This window comes from Triticum aestivum, chromosome 7A, assembly GCF_018294505.1.
Source record: "Triticum aestivum cultivar Chinese Spring chromosome 7A, IWGSC CS RefSeq v2.1, whole genome shotgun sequence".
In the NCBI taxonomy this organism is placed as follows: domain Eukaryota; kingdom Viridiplantae; phylum Streptophyta; class Magnoliopsida; order Poales; family Poaceae; genus Triticum; species Triticum aestivum.
The window spans coordinates 567,377,722-567,402,333 of record NC_057812.1 but is presented as its reverse complement, the minus strand read 5'-3'; the positions used below and the strand labels follow the sequence as shown (position 1 = coordinate 567,402,333).

At 46.2% G+C, this 24,612-nt stretch overlaps 2 protein-coding genes and 1 long non-coding RNA gene across 4 annotated transcripts; 2 read left to right on the top strand and 1 right to left on the bottom strand.

The window, feature by feature from the left end:
- Positions 1 to 178: 178 nt before the first annotated feature.
- On the bottom strand, positions 179 to 3,649 carry LOC123148296 (uncharacterized). Of its 2 annotated transcripts, XR_006473750.1 has the most exons (3): positions 3,140 to 3,649; positions 2,556 to 2,671; positions 179 to 622 (listed from the first exon to the last, which is right to left on the bottom strand). It is a non-coding gene; the product is annotated as an uncharacterized lncRNA (long non-coding RNA). The 2 variants fall into 2 exon arrangements; XR_006473751.1 differs by having other exon boundaries at positions 179 to 2,671.
- Positions 3,650 to 10,784: 7,135 nt separating this feature from the next.
- LOC123153489 (uncharacterized) lies at positions 10,785 to 11,823 on the top strand. Its single transcript, XM_044572593.1, has 2 exons — positions 10,785 to 11,074; positions 11,290 to 11,823. The coding sequence occupies exons 1-2, from the start codon at positions 10,970 to 10,972 to the stop codon at positions 11,821 to 11,823; spliced, it is 639 nt and encodes a 212-aa protein (XP_044428528.1). The 5' UTR covers positions 10,785 to 10,969.
- A 7,399-nt stretch (positions 11,824 to 19,222) lies between these two features.
- On the top strand, positions 19,223 to 19,831 carry LOC123154210 (uncharacterized). The gene has a single exon (XM_044572988.1). It carries the CDS (start codon positions 19,340 to 19,342, stop codon positions 19,604 to 19,606), a length of 267 nt encoding a protein of 88 aa, XP_044428923.1. The 5' UTR covers positions 19,223 to 19,339; the 3' UTR covers positions 19,607 to 19,831.
- The last annotated feature ends 4,781 nt before the right edge of the window (positions 19,832 to 24,612 follow it).

The window sequence follows — 24,612 nt, the reverse complement described above, 5'->3', positions numbered from 1 at the left end:
ACAAATGGCAATCAAGACCCACTATCAGTCTCATTGACCAGAAGAGATGCATGATTGATGCTATCTTCCGACACAAATGGCTGCCCGTGCGTTGCCATGGAATAAAAATATGTTTTTACATGGAATTAATATGTTTTTTAAGAATAAATTTTATGCTGCTACTTCTGAAATGATGATGTTTGTAGGATAATTGCAACCAACAAAGGTGTTCGGCAGCAGTTTCTTCAATTTGTGAATGCAAGCGTCATAGAAATGTCGTCTTTAGATTAAGACTCAATCAGAAACAGTAATTTTCTTATTTCATATTCTCACAACTCTTTTTATTTAAGTCATGCGTCTCCTCAATCATTTATATCCAGTACCGGATCTTCTTCAACTCAAGTATTTTCATATATCCCAGATTCAACACTCAACGTAAGGCCAGAATAACCACCTTCTCCATCTTCTCTTCTACCCTCCTACTCCACATGCGCCACCCCATATTGCTGCAGTTGAAATGGAAGACGGTCAATAAGTTGTCTTGATTAGATCCACCTGAGGAGCTTGAACCACAATAGATCCACCCGAGCAACTTTGATATATTTGCTTTGCAGCTGTCATGTATCCTGATTTTGGACCTGATCTGTATTGTAGTTAGAAGCATGTATCATCTAACAAAATGCCAATAAATCACAAAGTAAACAAACTAAATTCTAGAAGAAATATAACCGGGAAACTGATTAAAAGATAAAGACCATTCTAGTTACATTGCATTGTGTACAGCAAGCTTAAGCTATTTGATCTCCCACTGATTGATTGGAGCAAAGAGCCTCTGTCACATACTAAGCCATCTGATCCATGACTGGAAGCACTATTATTGTAGAGCGGAGATGGTTACTGGAAGCACTTTCAAAATTACAAATACTGGAAGCACTATTACCCCTGCAGCTTAGCAGGATGAACATCATAAAGTAATTTTATACAAAAAAGGACACCAAATAGACAATGTCACTAAGGGGAAACATTAGTACTAAGAAGGCAATCGGCACAAGATGGGGGAATGGATTTAGACCTCGTTGGAACTAAACAACCTGACGAGGTAACGTTGAAGGTCGATCCCTCTTTCGACTTAAACATGCAACCATAGTCCAACCAAATTCTAGTGATGTGGTCGATATAAGATTTCAAACATTTTACTTGAGTTGGTAAAAAGTAAATGAAAGACCAAAACGCTGGTCAGGCCCTATACTCAACTGATAATGGCAGGCTAACACTTCCGCCAACACAAAGGAAGTTCTAGCTCGTACATGTGAACATGCACCACAATCCACAAGCCTACAAAATATACTTGCACCTCAGGTTTTAAAAGTTTTCATTGAACCTTTTGCTCCCATATCCTATGCTACTTTTTAGGCCTTAAGGGACTATACTAATGGGCATTTACTACTTCCTCCGATCCATAATAAGTGTCGCAGTTTTGAACTAAGGTTGAACACCTTAGTTCAAAGCTGCGGCACTTATATTTGGATCGGAGGGAGCACAAACTAAGGGTAAAAGGAAATCTACAAAATTGTAACCAACTAGTGTTGTACTGCAACCTTTAGTATAGATACCTGAACACAAAGGGGAAAAAATGGAAATTAGTAGACATATATCACATCATCATAAAATTTACTTGGAAGTGACCAATATTGCTTAAACATCTCAACTAAATCAAAGCTTGAGAAGCAAAAGTTCATCTCCTCGATGCCTTCATCATAGAGGAGGTCACACATCTGCACTTTGCAAACCAACCAAAAAAATTCAGATCCAGTAGGGGGAAGCCAACTAATGAGATGAGGGTGATGGTTAGTTGTGGGGTCGACAATCCGGTGAGGGTTCGGTGAGTGCCAGCGGCAAGGCCATGAGGCAGCGCCGTGGTGATCGTGGAGCCCGCAGGTTTGAGCCGCCATGCCTGTCCATCGGACCCATGCACAGCTGCAGGATTTGGAGAGCGAGTGGCCGACTGGCCGCGACAGCGCTACCAGAGAGCACTTCGTGGTCAAGACTAAAGCAACCTCATCCTTCCAAATCATTTTTCCACTAATTTTACAAAGACACAGATGATTCAGATATTTATATGTATATTTTTTCTAGAACTATTTGACATTTGGAAAATTATTATTCATGCGGGTGCACATATGAATTTCTCCTATGCAGCTTGCTAGTTTTCTTCACCACCCAATTCCATTACCACTGAATCCGATCAGAAAAATAACAAGCTCACTAAATTGAATGCAGTGTGCAACATAATAACTAGTTAATATATAGCTCTCTGATCTCCAAAAATGAATGTAGAGATTCAGTTATAAAGGCTGCATTTCTTTTATTTCTTTCAAGAGACCGGCAGAAACATTGCCTTTGAATTACAAAAATAGAGTATGTTTAACAGTCATTTACATGTTTATTTCGTTGTAGTGGCAACCCAATGGGAGAACCTTTTCCGTACTTACACATTCAACTCACGCTTTTTAACAAAAGGACATTCACTGAATGAAAAGGAAATAATTGACGAAACAAATGTTGTGGTTAATTACCTGAAGCATACTACACATACTTAAACGTAAATGTGTTTGTCAACAGATTGTGCCACACATTTAGTCAAATCTAGATTGCAATGCACCCCTTCATTTGTCCTCAATAATAACTTGATCTGCATGAAAGCATCCAAATTGAGAACAAACAAAGGATACGTAAAAAGACATTTAAATATCTGGAACAAGTCTCCACGCTACAACAAAGGTGAACAAGTGCCCATCTGCCAAAAAACAATAAACCCTTTGGTCAAAGTTGTATTAATAACAGCCACAATGTAACGTTGTCTCCTGCTGTTGATCCTGGTCGCAGGCCTGCACTCGGTCCTAGCCTCCTTCAATGATGCAGTTAAGAGAGGAAAAAACAAGTGAGAGAAAGAGGGCATGGGAGAGATGGGGGTATGTCCTAAGTCGATCAATCTCTATAAGTGTTAATCTCTCTCTCTCTCTCTAATCAGCTTTGGGGACTCTGAAATTTCATATGCATATATATAGGGATTTATGCTTCTATTGTAATTGGATCGCGTAGATGTTAGACGGGAACAATTCATAATGCAGAAAACGAATCGGTGGGTTGAAGAAAGGACCTTGGGCTTGAAGACAAGAGCGGTGAGGGCAGGGCGGCTAGAAGGGAGGAGACATGTGGCGAAGGGCGGCTCCGGCGGCGGCGACTTGCGGCGAAGGGTGGCTCCAGGGCGGCGGCTGGGGAACCTGCGGGCCGCGTCGAAGGGCGGCTCGGCGACCTGCGGGCCACGGCGAAGGGCGGCTCCGGGGCGGCTCGGGCGCGATGGACGGGCTCGACGGCGGCTCTCGCGACGAAGGGGATCCCGCGGCGAAGGGCGTGGCAGGCGGCTCCGGAGGAATGGAGGAGCGGCGGGAGGCTCGGGAGGTGCGGCGAGGAACGGGCAGAGGGCGAACGGCGGGGGAGGAGGAGCAGGGGCGAGAGGTCGAGGTCGTGCCAGAGGACGTGGAGGCGTGCGTTGTTTGTTTTTTCTGAACAGCGGGGCAGTTTTATCGATGGATGGCTTGAAGTGTTAAACACTGGATGCGTGGTTTGTTGCGTCAAACATCGAAAGATTAAGGACCATTAGATCTTATTGATGAATGGATCTGATTGTTTGGTTCTCCGCCCTCTCTTCCTTTTATAGGGGTAGATAGTAGATAGATAGATAGATTCCTAAATAGGCTGGCCCACATAATAGACCATCGCTGACCAGTTTTGAAAATCATCAAGAAGGTTCATTCTTTGGGCTGATTTTCTCTGTGGTTTTTTTACTTTATTTACTTGGTGAGTTTTCTATTGGGTTTATTTTTCGTTCTTCGTTTTCATTCTCCCTTTTCTTTTTCATTTTGTTTTTTATTTTAAAATATGTGAATTTTTTTCATATGCCCGAACAATTGTAAATCCTCAAACTTTTTTCAAATCTGTGAACCTTTTAAAATATCATGAACAATTTTTCCAAATTCATGAACTTGTGAACTTTTTAAAATTCACAATTTTTCCCAAAATTATGACTATTTTGTCATTTTTCACATTTTGCTAACTCAGCAATTTTTGAAAAGAAAAGCAAAATTCGGTTTTATCTTCTGAATCAGCAAAGTAGCAGCACAGAAAAAACAACCGTAAAATAACCGTGCATAATCGATGGAGCGAGCAAAACCAATGAGTGAAACGAGCCATCGGTCGCGGCCCAGAAGGTAGTGTGTGCGAGCACTATAGTGTTACTTGGCGCTAAAGGTGTTGTACATAGGTCTTTGATATCTCGTCGATCATTGCCCTCCTTGCCCCCCCCCCTTCGCCGGTACCCAATAAGCTTGCAATTCTTCTTTCACGAATACACGTGATGTGTATCGCTCCATTGACAGAGGGTGGAAAATGAAGGAAATATGCCCTAGAGGCAATAATAAAGTTATTATTTATATTTCCTTATATCATGATGAATATTTATTATTCATGCTAGAATTGTATTAACCAGAAACTTAGTACATGTGTGAATACATAGACAAACAGAGTGTCACTAGTATGCCTCTACTTGACTAGCTCGTTAATCAAAGATGATTAAGTTTCCTAGCCATGAACAAGAGTTGTCATTTGATGAACGGGATCACATCATTAGAGAATGATGTGATTGACTTGACCCATCCGTTAGCTTAGCACGATGATCGTATAGTTTGTTGCTATTGATTTCTTCATAACTTATACATGTTCCTATGACTATGAGATTATGCAACTCCCGAACACTGGAGGAACACTTCGTGTGCTATCAAACGTCACAACGTAACCGGGTGACTATAAAGATGCTCTACAGGTGTCTCCGATGATGTTTGTTGAGTTGGCATAGATCGAGATTAGGATTTGTCATTCCGTGTATCGGAGAGGTATCTCTGGGCCCTCTCGGTAATGCACATCACTATAAGCCTTGCAAGCAATGTGACTAATGAGTTAGTTGTGGGATGTTGCATTACGAAACGAGTAAAGAGACTTGCCGGTAACGAGATTGAACTAGGTATTGAGATACCGACGATCGAATCTCGGGTAAGTAACATACCGATGACAAAGGGAACAACATATGTTGTTATGCGGTTTGACCGATAAAGATCTTCGTAGAATATGTAGGAACCAATATGAGCATCCAGGTTCTGCTATTGGTTATTGACCAGAAGTGAGTCTCGGTCATGTCTACATAGTTTTCGAACCCGTAGGGTCCGCACGCTTAACGTCCGGTGACAATCGGTACTATGATTTTATGTGTTTTGATGTACCGAAGGTAGTTCGGAGTCCCAGATATGATCACAGATATGGCGAGGAGTCTCGAAATGGTCGAGACATAAAGATTGATATATTAGACGGATATGTTCGGACACCGGAAGTTTTCCAGAGAAGTTTCGAATAAAACCAGAGTGCAGGAGGGTTATCGAAAACCCCAGGAAAACTAATGGGCCTCGATGGACCTTAGTGGAGAGAGAGAGGGGCGGCCAGGGCAGGCTACGCGTCCCCTCCCCCTTGAGTCCGAATTGGACTAGGAAGGGGGGTGGCGCCCCCTTTTCCTTTCCCCTATCCCTCTCCTTCCCTTCCCCTCTCTCCCTTTTGTTGGAAACCTACTAGGACTTGGAGTCCTAGTAGGATTCCCCTCTTGGGGGCGCGCCAAGGAGGGTCGTCCAGGCTCCCCTCCCTCCTTTATATATGTGGGGAGGAGGCATCCTAGAACACACAAGTTGATTGTTTAGCCGTGTGCGGTGCCCCCCTCCACAGATTTCCATCTCAGTCATATCGTTGTAGAGTTTAGGCGAAGCTCTGCGTCGGTAACTTCATCATCACAGTCATCACGCCGTCGTGCTGATGAAACTCTCCCTCGACCTCAGCTGGATCTAGAGTTCATGGGACGTTACCGAGCTGAACGTGTGCAGATCGCAGAGGTGCCTTACCTTCGGTGCCAGGATCGGTCGGATCGTGAAGACTTACGACTACATCAACCGCGTTGTCATAACGCTTCCGCTTACGGTCTACGAGGGTACGTGGACAACACCCTCCCCTCTCATTGCTATGCATCAACTAGATGGATCTTGCGTGTGCGTAGGGTTTTTTTTTTTAAATTATTGCGTTCCCCAACAGAAAAGTACATGTGGTGGCGATCCTCGTATACGGCGCATACGACATGATCGAGCATAGAGAGAGGGGTTGGACAGCTCCCATAGTTTCAGGTTACAGGGATGATTATGATTAGCTTTCTAGCACCTGCTCTAGCCCAAGTATGAGCTTCCTCCTGTATTGCGGTAACCAGGCGAGTACGTGAAGGAGTGGTGTCGTCAAAGATGCATGTGTTGCGGTGTTTTCATATTATCCAAGCGGCCAAGGCAACAAGCATCCCAAGACCTTTGTGATGGCTAGTTAGGGAGTCTAGTTTAGTTCATCCTTCAAGCTTGTGCACGGAGAACCCACCCTCGTATGTGATAGTCCTGATTCTGCACCATTTGTTCATGTTTAGTAATATAATGTCTGCCCAGTAGGCACTCAAAAAAATATCCTATTAGTAAGCCACCACACAAATTGGTTAAATATATTTCAAAAAATCACTTTCTATAGAACACCATGCATGGAAACCTACTCGTCCTTCTGACAAAGATAGGATCATGCATGGATCTAACTGATGCCCTTGATTTTCGCAAAAGAGAAGAAAAAAAATTGAGGGCATGCCGACTCCCAAATCAAACATCATATTTGTCTGCGGACTGGTTTGAACTGGTGTCCGGATACTGATACAGGAACCAGGGGCGGAGCCAGTGGGGGGGGGGGGGGGGGAGCAGGGGCCAGACCCCCCCGATGGATCAGCCCCCCTCAACAGGTACGAGCGGGGACTACGGTACTTTTTTTGATGTTATTATAGATCTACTCGATCGGAAATTAGCGATGAAATAGGTCAACGTGCTAATTGCTGAACGGCCCAAGCCCAAAAGTAGCCCAGCCCACAATTGATGCATTGATTTATCCACATTGACCCGACCTGACAAGTCAATTTGGTTATCGTCTCGCCCGTGCTAGGGTTCCATCGAGCATCGCCGTCGGGAGCTGGAAAAGGTGCGGCTGCCAAGCGTGGGGTGCTTCGCGCAGCGATTCGCGCTATCGGCTGCCCGCCAAATCTGAGGCCGATCAATCCAACCATGCATCTATTTTCTCACTGCAATTCTCCCACGTCAAGCGTGAGTCCAAACCTGATCTGGTGATTCTCATATAGCTAGGCATATTAATAATACAAGTCCAAACCTGATCTGATCTTTATTTCGTGCAGTACTAAGCTGAATCGCTAGTGGGGTGATGACTTGCCGTTGATCTATGGTTATATGGTGTAACATCTAAATCTTGAGATGATAATGGAATTTGCAATGCAAGCATGGATTATACGGACATAAGGTAAGAGAGTATCTCCTGGAAGTCTAATTTATCTAATTTTTCTACGATTCACCATGGATGAAATTATCAAACATGCTTTCATAACGAAGGTACCTGCCAATAAATTTTGTTTTAGCTTAGGAACTTGCAATACAGATTTTTAAAGTAAAGTTCTTCGGCCATGATTGCCAATATTGGGAAGAAATAAGCTGCAAAATTCATGGTCGCTGAGTCTATTGACTTATTAGATTAGCTTGGTGCATACTGAGTTCCATTTAAACAGATAAAATTATGGCTTGCTTTAGTCGCAAAAGCATATGTTGTTATTCAAGGTTTGACTTATACTTGTGCTAGTTTTTATGCACGATCCTCTTCGCCCCCCTATGTTTAAATCCTGGCTCCGCCCCTGACAGGAACCGACCATCTAACAGTACGCCTCAAATGTTTGTTTTACCCGTTTTGAAAAATAGCAGCAAAAACACTCTTCGCCAACTCCTTTCGTCAAATTAGTAGCCTTCTGCGTGATTACATGTGAAAAGCTTTCGTTAGAAGCTTCCGCCATCTTGCTACGTGATGTGCCCTATTTGATTAGGAGCTTCCATCATCCAGCGAAGCAAAGCAAGAAGTTTCCGCCATTTATTTCTATGTGATTAGTAGTGATTAGGAGCTTCCGCCATTGAAGTCCTGTCTGTGATTCATATTCCACACACTACCCTCCCCCCCCTCCCCACGTCGTCCGCTCTCGGGCGACCCGGGGGCGAAACCCTAGGCGCCGCCGGTCTCCCGCCTCCCCTTCTCCTCCTTCCCCGCCGCCGCCGGCAGCCGTCGTCGGGCTTGCCCGCGCGGCGGTAGGCGGCGGGGGGGGGGGGGGGGGCTTCCCCGCGCACCCGCCTCGACCTCTGGAGAGCCGCCCCCCCACCCCGCATCGGGCGCCGCCGCCCGCTTTTCCCTAGTGGCCGCCGAGGCCGGCCCTCTGCGGCGGCTGCCGCCAGCGTTGTCGCCCCGCGCCTGTCGTCGGGGACGGCTCTGCCCATCAGATCCGGCCGCCTTGCTCCGATCTGGCGGCTGGTGGGCCGGGGTTCGCCGGATCCGCCCGGATCTGGCCAGCGTGGCCTTGCCTCGTCCTGCCCGGCTTGGATGTTCGCGGTGTGGTGCTCCCTGGTGGCGGTGGTGTGGGTCGTTCCCCATGTTTCGACGGGATGTGTGCGGTGGGTGGATGCCGGGGCGGCGGCCTCGGGCGGTGTGGACGGCGTTGCCTCTTCGGCGGGCGACGGTCGTGGGTGCTGGTGGTCCGCGACTTCGGTCGTGCGGGCGGCGAGGTCTCGGTGGACGTCTACTACCGTGGGTCGGGGTGCCCCGTCACCTGGCGTGCCTGCTTCGATGAAGTCCAACTCTTTCTCCGGCTGCGTGCGCTCCCCTGGCCAGGTCTTTGGCTGGGTGGATGGGATGGGGGCGGGACCGGGGAAAACCCTTGGCCATCGGCGGAGGCCACGACAATGGCGGCGTCTTTGCTGGGCGTCGGTCCCCTTCTTGGAGGCCTTGTCGAGGTCCTCTCCCGTCTTTCACCGTGATCTTCCTTTGGGCGAAAGCTCTAGTTCCCCTTGCGGGCGACGGCATCGTACCCTCATCGCGATCCTTCTTGAAGGCATCGCCTGGGTTCCCGGAAGCATGGTGGGCGCTTTGCGGTGCGTGTGAGGTGTTTGGCGGCGGCATTGTGTGCAGCGTTTCACCTATTCTCCGCCGGTCTTCGTCCTGTGGTAGCGCTCCTTCTGCTTGGAGATGGACTAGCATAGATGGTGGTCGTCGTTTGGCGTCTTGATGGCGTCAATGGCGGAGGATCCTGCCAAGGTTGGCACCTCAATCTGCTCTGAAGATGGACTAGTGGAAGATGGCGGCGACGACACATGTGAGTGCGTCAGACCGGATTGTGCCTCGGACCCGGTATGTGGCTCGGTCGGGGCCTCCGGCTTTAGATGTTAGGCTTAGGTAAGAGGTCTGGGTATTTGGCCCAACTTGCACCCCCTTCATCATATGGATAGAAGTAGTGGCAGATGTTGCCAAGATGGCGAATTCAGACATATTGTTGTACTACTTTGTAAGGTCCTCGAAAATAATCAATAAAATGGCCGTATGCATCTCCCAGATGCAGAGGTCGAGGGTCATCCTCCTTTTCTAAAAAAAGGAGCTTCCGCCATCATGCCAAACTAGCTTCCGCCAAATCCGTTATATGCTTGCGTCAAATCCTAAAGTAGCACTACTAGGTTCCGCCAAATGCTACACTAATTACTGTCATCACGTGTGGTTTCCGCAATATCAGTGGCCCATCCGGACAGAGAAAACATACATGATGGCTTTTGGTTCGTTCTATGGATGTCCAGACTCCCGCAAAACCTTTTTTTGTTTAGTTTCGTTTTGCGGGAAAATGAACGTCCAGACCGATCAGCATACGAATGCAGGATTGGGTTGAATGACGAACTGAGTCAAGACAACGCAATCCGAACACTTGCGGGAGTTTTGAAGGTGCAAAATGCCCTTGAAATGAAAGGAAAAGTAACTTTCATCCTACAAAATGAGCTCAAGGCAGTCTCAAATTAGGGCGACGCATGGCAGTTTCTCGCTCAGCTTGGGTCGATCGCGACGCTTGGTTGCTAGCACGGTGTCCGGCTCCGTGAGACGCTCGCGACCTAACACCTAGTGTGTCGAGCGATACCAACCGCCCCCCGCCACCAGAAATCTACTGCACTCATGAAGTGAATAGCAAAAAACTACCATATTACGGGCTATCGTTCCGAAAAACTACCGCTTTTTTTAATTTTTCAAAAAACTACCACAAAAGTGGCTGGCTGTTCCAAAAAACCCAAGTGACCGAACGGTTAAGTTTTAACTGGGGTTATGACATGTGGGGCCCGCCCGTTAGGGTTTTGTCGGCCACAGTGCTCACGGCGCGCGGGTGATGGCCGTTAGGGCGCACGGGCCGTCCCGACCAGGTCAAAACGGCCGCCCCCTCACTCTGTCTCCCTCGCGCTCACTCACTCTCACTCTCCCCCCTCGCTCTGTTTCCCCTGGCCGAGCTGTCCATCGTCGCCGACCACCTCAGTTCCTCGTCGCCGGCCAGGATGCCTTCTTGGAATGATGGGGATGAGAGCTCCGACGACAGCATGGGGGGCAACCTGATGGACATGGAGTACTTTGTAAGCCTCATCCTCCTCCTCTCTGTCATTATCTAGGGTTAGGATTAGGGTTGAATCGATTTGGGAATGAGGGTTGATGAGCTATATATTTGTATGGATGGATTCGTTTGGTTTGGTTATCTATTAGTTTTGATCTAGGGTATGGATGGATTCGTTTGGTTTGGTTATCTATTAGTTTTGATCTAGGGTATGGATGGCACTGTGATGTCTGATCTGACCTTGAGCAAGGCAAAGCTTGACTCAAGTTGAACTAGTTGATGCATTGGTTCTGATCTACCTTTTACTGCATGTAGGACACACCTGACACCATCCCTGAGCCACTCTGGTGTGCTGCTCCCATGGAGGAAGTTGCCAAGTGTACTCTGCACGATATGAAGCCTAGGAAGTGTGTTGCTTTTGAAGGTGCTAACACTGGGAGGAGGTTCTATGGATGCCCTGTTCAGGTGAGTAATTGAGTATGCTGGGTGGATTCAGTTATGCCTAGTGGATTCAGTTATGCCCAGTGGTTACTGAATTTGTACATTAACTCTGTTTGAACTGAATTTAGTACTGAATTTATGGTTACATGTCCTCCTTGTGTACCAATCCTCTTTTTGAATTGAAGTTAGAACTGAATTTATGCATTTTCTGAAGTATGTGTTCTCTGATCAAACTACAGGGAGGTGTGAATTGTGGTGTAGTTCAGTGGGTTGATCCTGCCTGGCCTGATGTACTTAAGAACTGCCTCATCAAGTTGTGGGAAATGTTCCATGAGCAAAACCTTGGAAGGATTCAAGACAAGCATGCATATGAGGATGATGTTGCCAAGTTGAAGAAGGACTATGATCTGCTCTGCACTGAGTATCATAAAATGGTTGATGATGTTAGCAAGATGTTTGACTGGCAGGATGGTGTTGGCAAGATTGACTACCAGAAAGCAATGGATGCTGAGAAATTTGAGAAGCAGAAGGAAGAGCTAGAGCTGGAGATGAAGATGGAGAAGCTAAGGCTAGCAAAAGAACAGAGGTGTATCCTTCAGGCCCAGGCAGACATAATTCACAACACCAGGAAGGCAATGAAAGAGATAAAGGTGGACAGGGATCTTCTTGCACAAGAGAAGACAGAGCTTGAGAAAGTAGTTGCTGATCTGCTGAATGCTGGCCATGGGAGCAAGGAAAAGCTTGAGAAAATCAAGGCCATACTGGAGGCTTGAAGATTTGGACAATGGTGGTTAAGTAAGTAAGGTGGCCTACACATATAACAGGCCTTGCAAGATGATGGTAGGAGTATATTTTGTGCAGTCCTATATGAACTGTTTAAGTTATGGTAACTAGAGTGGTGGAGAACCTTTGCTAAGTCTGGCTTATGTTATTGTACTGTTAAGAACCTATCTATCTTAAGTAATGCAGTGAAGAACTGTTTTATTTCTTTAGGTTGTTTTCCTGAAAGTAGCAATGCTGAACTAGTATATTTTTGGGCCTAAAACCATTATGTACACATTGTGGGCCTAGACTGGGCTGTTTTATTACTCCACCTACCTACCACCAACCATTAGTAGTCTATAAAGCCCACCCCTTGAGTGAAACCGCAGTCAATCCCCCCATCCCCACCCTTCTCCACCCCCCAGCCGCCAAAGAAACCCTAGAATCCAGGGAGAGATGGATCCTGGAGAGGTCATAGATGGAGAAGAAGAGGTGCCCAGGCAAGCCAGGCGCAGAGATGCAAGGAGGAGGGCGAGAAGGCAACTTGCTGAGATGATCCTTGTAGCACGCAACCGCAAGGACATAGAGCAGTTCCTGGAGGCATTCCCCCTGGTTCCAACCCTAGTGATGATGATATCATCTACTGGGCAAGGAGGAGGGCATATTTCCATCCCTTTCAGGCCACTAGGCAGAGGTGGACTATGATTCTGTACCCATGATGTTGCTGTTATGTTTCTGTGTTCCTAGATCTGTCTTTCTATCTATGTGATGTTTGAAGTTTGTGTAAGAACAATTTTGAATGAGCTATGTATGTGATGAATCAAGTTGTCTATGATGTAATGCAATGTATGAAGCTGGTGAAAGAATAATGTTGAATGATCTATCTATGTGATGAATCAATCTGTCTATGATGCAATTTATGAGTGAATCTTTTATCTATATTTGTATGTATGAATGAATTGATCTGGTGATCTTGATGTTTTAAGTTAGATATGTTATGGTTTGGTCAGATGGCCATATCTTATTGTTTTAGATTTGATCTCTTAGGGTTTGGTGCCTAGATGGGCAAATCTTGATGTTTTAGCTTTGATATGTTAGGTTTTGGTCCTAGATAGCCACTTTGGGGTTGGTCGACAAGTAGCCACCCAAAGTGGCCAAATTTGGGTGGCTTTAGGGTTGGTCGACAAGTTCCACCCAAAGTGGCCAAATGTGGCCACTTTGGGGTTGGTCGACAACTAGCCACTGTTGGGATTGATCGACAAGTTGCCCCCCAAAGTGACCAAATTGACCTAATCATATCAATCAATTATCAACAGAATAAATCACTTGATCTACATAACAATGCTCAGCATAAGAAATAATTTCATATGAAACAATTCATAACTTAGGACATATCAAATCAAAATAGAGCTTGACATCAGATAACTTAATTGTTCCAAGCAGTTCAAACACAGACCATATAACTTAATTGTTCCAAGCAGTTCATACATAGACCACATAACTTAATTGTTCAAATGAAAACGGAGTTCACTGCAAATAACACAGATAGCAAGCATGCCTAACAAGCAGAGTTCAAGGCATAAAGCATAGTTGAGTGCAACACATTCAATGGTTGCCACTGGCTGTGAAATACAAAGCAAGTTTGCTTGGGGCCTTCCTCTTCCTCTTAGAACCAACATCAGCTTGACCTGATGTTGATGCTGCGCTTAGAGCATTGAAACCTCTTGCACTTGACCTGGTGTTCTTTGCTGGAGATGATGCACTTGACCTGGTGTTGTTGGCTGGTGCTGAAGCAGGTGGTGGGTTCTTTCTCTTTCTTGATCCACCTGTTGAAACTGCAGTAGATGTGGTTGCCCTTGTTGAAGCAGATGTGGTTGCCCTTGTTGAAGCTGTTGCTGGTTTCCTGCCCCTAACTGGTCCTAAAGCTGGAGCAGGACCTGAGCTGGAGCTGACCTGAAGCTGGAGCTGGACCTGATGATGTGGCCCTAGCTGGAGGTGGCCTGGTTGGTGCTGAAGTTGCTGGGTAGGATGCCCTGTTTTCCTACAATTAAAAACAAGTTGCAGCTCACAAGATGTATGCATTAAAAACAAGTAGCAGATTTTCCTTGATGAACTGGCTTAGTTACCTGGTGGTTGTTTTTCCTTGTCATAAACTTGGCCTTAAGTCTGTCTCCACACATTGTCCACCTGTGGCCTTGCAGACCACAGTTACTGCATGTTATTGTGCCCATCCTTGATGTATCCTTTGGAGCTGGCACCTCAAATTCACCCTTTCTCCTAGCTGTCTGCTTCTTGCCTTTCTTCTCCCTAAAAACTGGTGGTTCTATGTCTGGTGTGTTGGTGTTGGGCCAGAATTCAGGACCAGGGACAGGGTAGATGATGTGCTGGTATGCAGCCTTATACATTGGCTTCTTAAAGAATGGATGCACATAATCTTCTGGGTGAACTTTTATCTTCTGCATTGCAGATATTGCATGGTGGCAAGGTGATCCAGTCATGTCCCACCTCCTGCAAGAGCAGCTCCCTTCATCAAGCTTCACACAATATGTGTTCTCTCCACTAGTTACTTGCCAGATGTTGGGACCAGCCATATTTGCTTCACAGTATTTAGCCCACTTCTTGCTCTCTTCAAGCTTCTCCATGTAATGTGGGGTTATTTCCCACCTACAGCTCTCTGTTTTCTCTCTGATGCCCTGGTACTTAACCATTAGTTTGGTCCTCAACCCTTCAAACATGGTCTTAATTGGTTTTGACCTAACATCTAGAATCATTTTGTTGAAAACCTCACTAAGGTTGTTCACTACCAAGTCAGTCTTGCACACATGATCCATTGCATATCTAGCCCAACACTCCTTAGGGATGCCATTCAACCACATGTAGGCTGGTTCACATGCTGCTTTCAAACCTGCCATTCCTTCTTTGTGACCATGTTCAGTGAAGGAATAGCTAGCTTTGTCAACCCATTTCTTAAGTTCTTCTGCTCTAAAGCCAGCTGACTGGAAGTTGGCATATATGTGTCTTAGGCAATATCTTTGTGGGGATTGAGGAAATACTTCATTAATTGCTTTAAGAAGGCCCTGTTGTTTGATTACATAAGGTAGTAATGAGATAACTATAGCAGCATTGCTATGTGCATAAGAATAATACAGAGTCAGAGAAAATACCTTCTGCCTGTCAGACATGATGGTGTAGTTCCCAAACTGGTTGCTGGTGCCAATGCAGACTCTAAGTTGGTTTAGAAACCAGGTCCAGCTAGGCCCATCCTCTTTGTCAACCACCCCAAAAGCAATTGGGAACACATTGTTGTTCCCATCTCTCCCAGTTGCTGCCAATATCTGCTGGCCTGTGGATAACTTGATGAAGCAACCATCAAGTCCTGCATAAACAGAGATAGTTAGGGCCAAATTGAGTAACATGATTACATTTCAAACATGATTACATCACTGATTTGTACCTATGAAAGGCCTACAACCAGCAAGAAATCCATCTTTTGATGCCTGGAGGCAATAGAACATGTACTTGAACCTTGGTGTGGGGGCTGGGTTCAAAGGATCCTCAAAAGTTGTCACTATGCACCTGCTTCCAGGGTTTGTGTCAAGCACACATTGTAGGTAGTCCCTCAACCTCAGATACTGCTTTCTATGATCACCTTGCACAACATCAACAGCCATCAGTCTTGCCCTATATGCCAAACTCCTAGGTACATGCACCCCAAACTTCTTCTTAGTATGTTTGAGAACTGTCTCTACATCAGCCTTTACATTTGATCTAACTGTGTCCTCCACAGCTTCTGCAACCCATTCAGCAGTAACCTTTGTACTCTCTCCACAAGCTCCACAACTATGATCCATGTGGCACTTCTTGATTGTGAATGTATCTTCATGGGCTACTTTGGATGCAGTCATGAAAAATTCACATCCATTCTTCCTCTCTGGGCACCAAACAATAACCCTTGATGGTTCATTCCTATGGTACTGAAAGTTTCTCAAAGTCCTAACATGAAAATTTCTCAATGCCTTTCTAAACTCATACACATTGGTGAAGCAAAGGTCCTTGCACAGCTGCTCATGTGCATCAGGTACCTTTGGGTCATACCATTTCCTCTCTTTCTTCTTCTTCAATCTTCTCTTCCTTCCAGAAGGTAGTCTTGGAGTCTCTCCATCTGAGTCAGAAATGCCCACATCACCAGGGAAGCAATACTCATCAGCTTCAGGTACAAAATCTTGAAACTTTGGGATCTCTGGCTGACTGTGAGCTCTGGAAGTTGGACCTGGATTTGCTGCTGCTCTTCGCACAGGCTTGAGTTTCTCAGGCCTGCATTTTTCCACAACTATTTCCTCTCCACTGTCAGCCTCTTTCTCCTCCTGCCAAAACTCTGAAACATCACTGTCACCTTCAAACTGTGGTCTGTCTTCTACAGCATCTCTTTCTTCTTCATTTCCAATATTTTCTTCACCTCTCTTCCAAGCCTTGTAAGACATCTTTATCCCTCTATAGTCACCCCTATCAATCTCAAAGTCTGAGGATGATTTGTCAATATCATCATCCTCTTCACCAGCAGCCTGTCCATCATCATCTCCACCATTAGCTTCTGAAATGTTCAAGTTACAGCTTTGTTGTGTGTTCAAATTAACTTCAAGAGGGTGGACCACTCCATCTTGTGACAGACTTAACACAAAACCAGGACCCCCCACTGGACTGCCTATTGGAATTTGTTCTTCACAAACATTGTGAGCCCTGTTACATTCAACATCTCTATCTTCATTTGCCTTGGAAACAATGATATTGAGCACTGTGAAATCTGAGTGGTCTATCATTTCTTCAACTGCATCTTGACTGTCCAGAAGAAATAAACCTTCCTGTCCAATCCCTTGTTCTTTTACCCAGTACATGTAGTCATCTGACCCATAGCCTTCAGTCTCAGTAAGTGCTATCAAGTTCAGAAAAGTGATGTCTGAAACAGAAAACCTCCTTTCCATGTTATCTCTGCCCTGGAAATGCAGCCTAACCTCCCAAATTTCATCATCCAGCCTGCATTACATAATATGTTATTTGAAAAGCCCAACTAACTAAGTGTTTTTTGCTACAAAAATTCAGTGCACACTAACTATAAAGTACAGTAAGGAATCTGAATCCAACAAATGCTTCTCTGAATCCACCATGCATTTCTACTAAATCTAACTAATCCTTCAGTGCTAAGTGATACTGTTGCATCCAAAACATGCCACAGAGTGTTTGCTCAACTATTATTCAGTGCATGTTCATGTTCTAAGATGAATCACAGCAGCATCAACCTAGGGTTTGGTCAAAAAACTAACTAAATTATGCTATGTTGTTTGAAATGAACAAGCAGAAATGCAGAAACTGTTGAAGGAGCTCATAAGAGGAAAAAAAACTTACTCCACCCCTCCAAATGCAGAGGCCCAGTGCTGGGAGTTGGCCGGATCTGCCTGCACAGCGCTAGCAAGAGACCTCGCTGCTCTGTACTCAAGCGAGAACTGGCAATCATCAGGCGACGGCGGTGTAGCCTGTGGCGTAGGAGCCTGCATCAGAGCTGCAGCCTGTGGTGTCCGCTGCGGCGGCGGCGGCGGCGCCTGGGTTGCGAAGCTACCACTCCCCAGCCAGTTATCAACCTCTGAGAACTCGCCGCCTCCATCCCCCCTTCCACCTCCACCCGTTGAATGGCCGCCATCGCCTAGTTTCGCCGCCGCCGCCGCCATCGGGGAGGGAGGCGCGCACGAGAGAGAGGGAGACAGAGAGGGGGAAGACAGAGTGAGGGGGCGGGCCGGATCCGTTTGACCTGATCGGGACGGCCCGTGCGCCCTAACGGCCGTCACCCGCGCGTCGTGAGCACTGTGGCCGACAAAACCCTGACGGGCAGGCCCCACATGTCATAACCCCAGTTAAAACTTAACCGTTCGGCCACTTGGGTTTTTTGGAACAGCCAGTCATTTTGTGGTAGTTTTTCAATAAAATTAAAAAAAGTGGTAGTTTTTCGGAACGATAACCCGTAATGTGGTAGTTTTTTGCTATTCACTCGCACTCATGAGCACGGACAAATTTTCTCCAGTGCCGATTCGGTCCGTCTTTTCACTTTTGGAGGAGGGAGACATGCATGCAATGGGAACCTCTTTCCGTCCGCACATAGTTTGATCTCCACGTGCATCTTTAGTTTTGAGCGGAAGTTCCTCCGTGTTCAACGGCGGGTGCATATCCTTTTGCTGATAGCCTCATATGCTCCATCGCTGTAGGAAAAGTGCTTACGCTGGGCCACTAAGCCAAAAATCAGAACAAGCTTACCTTTTTTTTTTTTTTTGCGGGGGCCATTGATGTCCCGGTTCATGCATGCATCTAAAACAAGTCACTCAATGAACCACTCAGCCATGAGCGTTGTGATCGAGGACAACATCACCTGTCGAAAAGACGTACAGGGACTAAATTCCAGGGAGGAAAAAAGGAGAGAGAAGCGTCCGCTTGTGTGGCATTGACATATGCAGTACTGGAACAAGGAAAAAAGCTATACGTTGCCGCAGCCCGTACATCATCATGCCTCGTGGTCGTTTAATTTGACTCGCACGTGCAGGAACGTGTTTAACAAGCCAGAGGCACACCGGTCGACCAGGTGGATACGACTTTGCGCGGAATGTCAAGCAGACTCATGCATGTTGCAGCGCCCTGAGCAGTATAAACCGGACCAGAGAAGAGAGGATGTTCGGCCAGTCGCGGCTGAACCACACACACGCCGACGCGCGCACGTCAGTCAGCGTCGTCCCGGCCGGCCCCGGGTGCGTGTCAGCACGTGTAGGCGTGGCTTCTCCCCGGAGCTAGCCCGGATCCTCGTCGACCGATCCTGCCGCTGACTTCTCGGTCACTTTCGGCACCCGCGGAGTACGCAGGTACCACGAACTGTCCGCATCTGTCCGTCCCAGCCAGTGCTTTTCATCGACTGTGGAGCCACGAAATCTAGGCCGAGGCACGTAATTTCTTCAGCAGTCTAGTCAGAGTTTAGACACACAGCGAGCTGAGCTGATGCCGGCGAGAACGGTCCACCGCTAGCTACCCTGCTTGTCAGGTGTCACGTCGGCATCCGAGTATTCAAAGTCCCACTTCCCGGGCGCACGAAATTCTCGCGGTTGTAACTTCCACGCTAGAATTCCATGGGCACGCACGGCTGGCGACCTAGATGATAGATCACCTCCATCCTCGTACGTGCTACGCCCGGCCGGGGTCCGGGGTCGGTGTCGCTTCCACGACGCTTCGGCCTCCACGCACGCACGCCAGCCCGGGCTGCCTGCCGCTGCCGCTGCCGCTGCTGATTTTCCAACGCTTCCGACCATTCCAAGTTTCCGACGGTCAAAGCCGAAGAGCTAGCCCATCAACTTCGATCCCTATATAACAAGCCCCGGCCACAACACAACGGCAAACAAAGCATCAGAACACATACTGCTCGCACATAGACGACACACGCACGTGCGCAGCTGCGGCGTATTTCTTCTTCACCTCCTTCCCGGTCAAAAGAGAGAAAGAATGGCGGCCAGGCTCAGAGAGGGAGCACCGGCGGGCGCTCTCCTCGTGGTGGCGTGCCTGGTTCTTGCGACGGCGGCGGCCGTGAGTGGCGCCAGGCCGCTCGCGGTGCGGGAGGAAGGCGGCACTCCGCGTGCGGTGACGGTGGAATCGCCGGCAGGCGATGCTATCCAGACGGTGGCGAGGGCCGTCGAGCGCAGGTTATTGGTCGACGTCGGCATGCTCCTCGGGATCAAGGACTCCGGGCCCAGCCCCGGCGCCGGGCATTAAGCGCCGGACATGCCATCCCATGCCACGGCTGCCATTGGAACTCGGGAGGAGGCGTAGGATGATTCATGGTTTCATGATTGTTTCTTTAGTTCTTTATTCATGTACGTACACGAGTAACGGAGTAAGCACCATAGTTTAGTGTCTTATAAGTGTCTGATTTTGCAGTGCAATTTAAAGCATTTTTTTATATCAGATGTACTAGACATGGAACACTTTCTTTGAGTCAGCAAGTTATGATGATGAAACTTATCCTTGTTCCTAATGTTTTGAGAGGGTTTCTTATGATCCTGTTTAGTTTTTAGATGCTGATTTCACCTATACGCAAAGCATCCCTGGCTCTCTCTTTTTTTACAAAAAGAGTTTCCCTCGCTTTATATTATAAGGCAACCACCGCCGAAGGAGAGCTCGTTAATGATGTCACGATCATGCCCGCCTGTTGAGCAGCTTCCACAGCTATGAGAAGCCACACATTTTGTAAATAACAACAGTGGATCGAAGCAAAATCACATGCTAAATCACAAGTTTAATGCGAATAGTCCATAGCGTCTAGGTGAGCACCCCAACCCCTACCTAAAAAGATTGAACTTCCACAAAGAGATCCGGAAAGTTAGTATGGCACCACCTACCTCCCAACACTCCACTAAAACAATTCCAAAGGAATTGCGCCGAGGGACACGTGAAGAAAATGTGATTTGAGTCTCCATCTACATCACACAGGGGACAACAACCATTCCCGGGCCCATTACGCTTACGTACCTCGACTCCCGATGGGATAGGACCCTGCACTAACTGCCACAAAAAATCCCGATTCTGAGCGGAAGCTTAATCTCACAAAGAAGAGCTAGTTCATCCGGGCCGGGAGAAGCGGTGATCGCTCTATAAAACGATCCAGAGGAGAAGTGTCCACTAGATTCAAGGTGCCAAGACATGGAGTCCTGGACAAGGCTAGGAGTGTGCAGAGCCACACATTCCAAAAACTCCTACTATTGACCCTGCTAGTTTTGGCCAAAGCTTCTCCCAAACGAGATGTTCCCAAGATCAAAGAGGGCCACCTATACTGATATGAGGGTAGCGTACAAATGGCGAATAAGTTCGGGAAACGGGAAGCAAAAGCTCGGTGCCTAGACCATCTATCTATCCAGAAGAAGGTGTTCGACCAGATCCTACCGAAATGGAGGAGCCAATTCGTAACACCGACGTAAGCTAGATTACCGATTGTCATAGTTGGGAACCTCCAGCATTAGGCGAAAGTTAGCGGCTGGCCTCGTAGATAATCTGTGTGAATGATATCTAACTAGAGACCCCCTTCTCCATTAGAAATCTGCCACAACCATTTGGAAAGGAGAGCAATATTCATACGTTTAGTGGAGATGATACACAGACCCATCCTCCCGGTCATTTGGTTTACAAATCTCCGACCATTTGATCATATGGTATTTTTTGCTTGCCTCCTTTTCCTGCCCAAAAGAACTTGGATTGATACTTTGCAATCTCCCGGTGACGGTGAAGGGATTCATGAAGGCTATAGAATCCCATCAAATACATAAGCATGCTAGACAAGGATGAGTTGATCAATATCGTCCTAGCATCCTTGGAAAGGAGTTTACATTGCCAAGGTTCCACCTTATTTTGGGCATTGGTCACTGTCAGGCGAAGATCTTTAATTAGAAGCTTTGAGTCGCTAATCGACATCCCCAAGTAAGTTGTGGGGAAGAAGCCAAGGAGATAGTTAAGGATGTCGACGATCTTGTGACGCTCGTCGTCAGGGTAACCTAGCAACATCACTCCACTTTTACTAAAGTTGAGGTTAAGCCGAACATTTCTTGGTCACTACTCACTACTAGATTTCTCTTTTGAGGGGACATACTACTAGATTTGTTTGAGTGATGTAGTACCCCTACGGTCATCAAAATATAGTAGTTTTAGGGATACACAAGCCCTCAGGCGTGTTGGGAAACGTTGCATAGAAAACAAAAAATTTCTACGCACACGCAAGATCTATCCGTGGAGATGCATAACAACGAGGGGGAGAGTGTGTCTACGTACCCTCGTAGACAGTAAGCGGAAGCATTTAGTAACGCAGTTGATGTATTAAAAAAATTCGTGATCCAACCGAACGTACGACACCTCCGCGTTCAACACACGTTCAGCTTGCTCACGTCCACGCCCTCTTGATCCAGCAAGACGACGAGGTAGTGGATGAGTTCCGGCAGCACGACGGCGTGATGACGATGATGCTATCTCCGTAGGGTGATAACCCACAAGTATAGTGGATCGCAACAGTTTTCGAGGATAGAGTATTCAATCCAAATTTATAGATTCGACACAAAGGGAGCCAAAGAATATTTGAAGGTATTAGCAGCTGAGTTGTCAATTCAACCACACCTGGAGATTAATTATCTACAGCAAAGTGATTAGTAGCAAAGTAGTTTGATAGGTTTGATAGTAGTGACAACAGCAATAGTAACAGTAACAGTGATAGCAGTAATTTTGTAGCAAGAGTAACAATGATGATAGCAGTAGTAACTTAGCAGCAACAATATGGAAAAGTTCGTAGGCATTGGATTGGTGACTTGTTGGATGATATTCATCATGTGACAGTTATAACCTAGGGCTATTAGGTACTAGCTCCAGTTCATCGATATAATGTAGGCATGTATTCCGTAAATAGTCATACGTGCTTTATTAAAAAAAACTTGCATGGCATCTTTTATCCTACCCTCCCGTGGCAGTGGGGACCGTATTGAAAACTAAGATATATTTGAAAGTGCGTTAAGTCGACTAGAGGGGGGAGGGGTGAATAGGCGATTTTTATGAATTCTTCACCGAGGAATTTCAGGGTGAGGAAATTCCTAAGAGAAGAACTACTTGCAACGGAATAAGTACTCAGATGCAAACATAGTAGAACATAAGCATGATCATCATGATTAAATGAATACAAGCACAGAGTACAGAAAGCGTAAACACAGGATAAACAGAATGAAGACAAACAGACTTAAGAAATTGAACTGAGGAAATTGAGAAAGTCTTCAGTCAAAGTCTTCAAACAGATATAAACAAGCACACAAAACAGTAATGAGGAAATGGAAGGTTGAGGAAATGGAACCAGTTAGCTCGGTGAAGACAATGATTTGGTAGACCAGTTCCAACTGCTGTGACAGTTGTATGTCTGGTTAGGGCGGCTTGGTATTCAAACCTGAGGACACACAGTCCTAGACACCCAGTCCTGAACGCGCAGTTCAGGACACTTAGTCCTCACCGTATTCCCCTTGAGCTAAGGTCACACAGACCTCGCCCAATCACTCGTGGCAAGTCTTCAGGTGACTTCCAAACCTTCACAAACTCAGTCACTCGGTGATCCACAGTTTCCTCTTGGATGCTCTAGACCATGACGCCTAATCATCTGGAAGATGCACAATCTTCAAAGGTAACAAGCGTCGGATCCACGCAGGATCAATCTCTTTAGTGATGCTCAATCACTTTGGGTTTGTAGGTGTTTGGGTTTGGGTTTTCCTCACTTGATGATTTTCGCTCAAAGTCCTCAGAGGATGGGATGCTCTCAAATGACAAGTGTCAGTTTCTCTCGGAGCAGCCAACCGGCTAGTGGTTGTAGGGGGCGGCTATTTATAGCCTAGGGAGCAGCCCGACATGATAAGACATAAATGCCCTTCCACGATATGACCGTTAGGTGGGAAGATATTTTGGGACAGCTGGCGCGTAGCACAACAACGGTCGGAAATTTACTATCAAATTCCTCAGGGCTATCATGTTCCTCACTTGTAGGCAATCCGCACTGGCGAATTCCTAACTCCTCAGTCAGAACAAATTCCTCAGAGACTAGAAGAACTTCGTCTCTGTCACTGAAGAAATTGACTGAACTGCATGAGATTTTCAATGGCTTCACTCGAAGGGATTGGTAGGTGTAGGATTTTGAGTTGAGCATCACTTGGAAACTTTTCCTTTGTATTTCCTCGACCCCCTTTAACAGTATGGTGTTTCCTATGACTCAAGAAAGAGAAAAAAGAAACTACGAAAACAAAATTCTTCACGCTTCATGTTCCTCGAATGAATACCAAATCTTCACGGTCACACCAATTTCTTCACTTTCACAGTCTTTAGAAAGTCTTCAGAAATCCAAAGTCTTCAGTCGAAGAACTTCATTTTTAGGGGTCGACTTTCTCTGTAAATATCAAACTCCTCATAGACTTATAGACCTGTGTACACTCACAAACGCATCAGTCCCTTAACCTATAAGTCCTCAATACACCAAAATCACTAAGGGGCACTAGATGCACTTACAATCTCCCCCTTTTTGGTGATTGATGACAATATAGGTTAAGTTTTCAACGGGGATAAACATATGAAGTGTAAGTACTGATATTGAGGAATTTATTGCAAGATATAGAAGAACTCCCCCCTGAAGATGTGCATAGTGAGGAATTTGCTTTTGAAGCAATGCACATTTGAAGAGTAGAATCATGGAGATCTCCCCCTATATCTTGTAATTCATACACACATTTAACATATAGTATGAAGAATTTGAAATGCATGATGAAATATGGTGACTGATGTAATTCAACATGCGTGCATTAACATATATGAGGAATAGGCATGCAGAAGAACACAACAAAAGTATCAGACCACCATCGGGTTTTAAGTTTACAACTCGATCCAGCAAAGTGTTCAAAAGAACGAGAGTTGTAACTTAGCCAAAAAACGCCATGTAAGTAGACCCGCTTGAAGACTAACTCAAATTTCTCCCCCTTTGTCATCAAATGACCAAAAGGGTCGAAAAATGAGGACTAATGCCCCTGAAGAATATCATCACTGAGTCGATGAAGGAGTGCCAGCATTGTTGGGGTCGGTTGGTGAGGTAGGGCCTGCCGCAGTGTCGTCCAAATCTTCATGCTCATCAGTCTCACGCAATGAAGAATATGAGCTGGCTACCAAGGAAGGAACTTTGGTCCTCTTGATTTTCTTCGCTAGTGGTTGGGAGCATTCAAATT

What these genes read in the sequence shown, in the direction of transcription:
- LOC123154210 (XM_044572988.1), top strand. Translation starts at nt 19,340, where the DNA reads ATGGCGGCCAGGCTCAGAGAGGGAGCACCGGCGGGCGCTCTCCTCGTG.
- LOC123153489 (XM_044572593.1), top strand. Translation starts at nt 10,970, where the DNA reads ATGGAGGAAGTTGCCAAGTGTACTCTGCACGATATGAAGCCTAGGAAG. An exon ending in TCTATGGATGCCCTGTTCAG is followed by an intron (nt 11,075 to 11,289) that starts GTGAGTAATTGA and finishes ATCAAACTACAG; the next exon opens with GGAGGTGTGAATTGTGGTGT.